Consider the following 1,077-nt stretch of genomic DNA (forward strand, 5'->3'; position numbering starts at 1 on the left):
TCGAAAAGATCAACCTAGAGTTCGACCGCACTACCAAATGACTTCATCTTCGATGTTGCAGGGAGTAGTTCAAAGATCCAAAATGTGACGGCAGTGTTGCTCGTTGAGGCTTATGGCCAGAAAATCACTCAAAGCTTCAATCCCTGTGATGAGGCAACGAAAGTCGATCAACTATGCCCTGGTACGTTAACTAGATTTATTGACTTGATTGGTATATCTCATATTAACTCATGTCTGTCTACAGTTCCTGCGGGACGATTTATGGCCAAAGGAAGTCAAAAAATTCCTTCCAAGTTCGCAGAGAAAATCCCATCCATCGCGTTTGCAATTCCCGACCTCCAGGCACACGCGACCATGCTCTTAAAATCGAATGACGGAGGTCAGACTCTTGCTTGTATCAGTTCAACTGTAGGCAATGGCAAATCATTAGAGGCACCCGCGGTATCATACGCCGCGGCTGGAGTCGTAGGGGCTGCCTTGGTATTGTCAGGCGCCGCAGCTTTGGTGGCAGGTGGGCATCCCGGTGCTGCTACATCAAGCCCGACATTCGGTGAGGTTGTTGGGTGGTTTCATTCGATGGCAACCAACGGCATGCTTAGCGTCAACTACCCGCCGATCTACCGCAGCTTCACCAAAAACTTTGCGTTCAGCACCGGGCTGATTCCTTGGAAACAAATGCAGATGTCGATTGACGATTTTAGAAATAAGACCGGGGGCAATCTGACAAACGACAATGTCCAATTCCTTGAAAATGCTACGCTTATATTTGACGAAGGGTCTGGTACCTCGAGTAATGTAAAACGTTCATGGAATTCCATTTTCAATTCTGCCGGTATTGCGGTTCGGGAGATATCCACGTCGATCAATGAGACATCCACAGCAGGTGGCACTGAGGACGAGGGCGGCATTAATCATGTTGTCAAGGGAATCCAGGCATACGTCGAAATGCTCTCGGTTCCGAAATCTAATACCTTTCATGACAGTGCTGTTGATATTTGCTATCGTCGTTGCGGCCATTGCTGTTGGTATATTGCTCTTCAAGGTTATTCTTGAGGTCTGGGCTATGTTTGCATCTTT

At 47.4% G+C, this 1,077-nt stretch overlaps 1 protein-coding gene across 1 annotated transcript in view; it reads left to right on the plus strand.

Moving 5' to 3' along the window:
• Positions 1 to 1,053, plus strand: part of HCAG_03639 (conserved hypothetical protein) — a gene marked incomplete at both ends in the record, with an annotated part of 1,360 nt that extends 307 nt beyond the window's left edge. The window contains 2 exons of the mRNA XM_001541491.1: positions 62 to 181; positions 245 to 1,053. Of these exons, the coding sequence (XP_001541541.1) occupies positions 62 to 181; positions 245 to 1,053 (929 nt within the window). The remainder of the gene's footprint in view (positions 1 to 61; positions 182 to 244) is intronic.
• Positions 1,054 to 1,077: the final 24 nt, after the last annotated feature.

The sequence above is a fragment of the Histoplasma capsulatum genome, genomic scaffold (genome assembly GCF_000149585.1).
Source record: "Histoplasma capsulatum NAm1 scaffold_3 genomic scaffold, whole genome shotgun sequence".
Classification (NCBI taxonomy): domain Eukaryota; kingdom Fungi; phylum Ascomycota; class Eurotiomycetes; order Onygenales; family Ajellomycetaceae; genus Histoplasma; species Histoplasma mississippiense.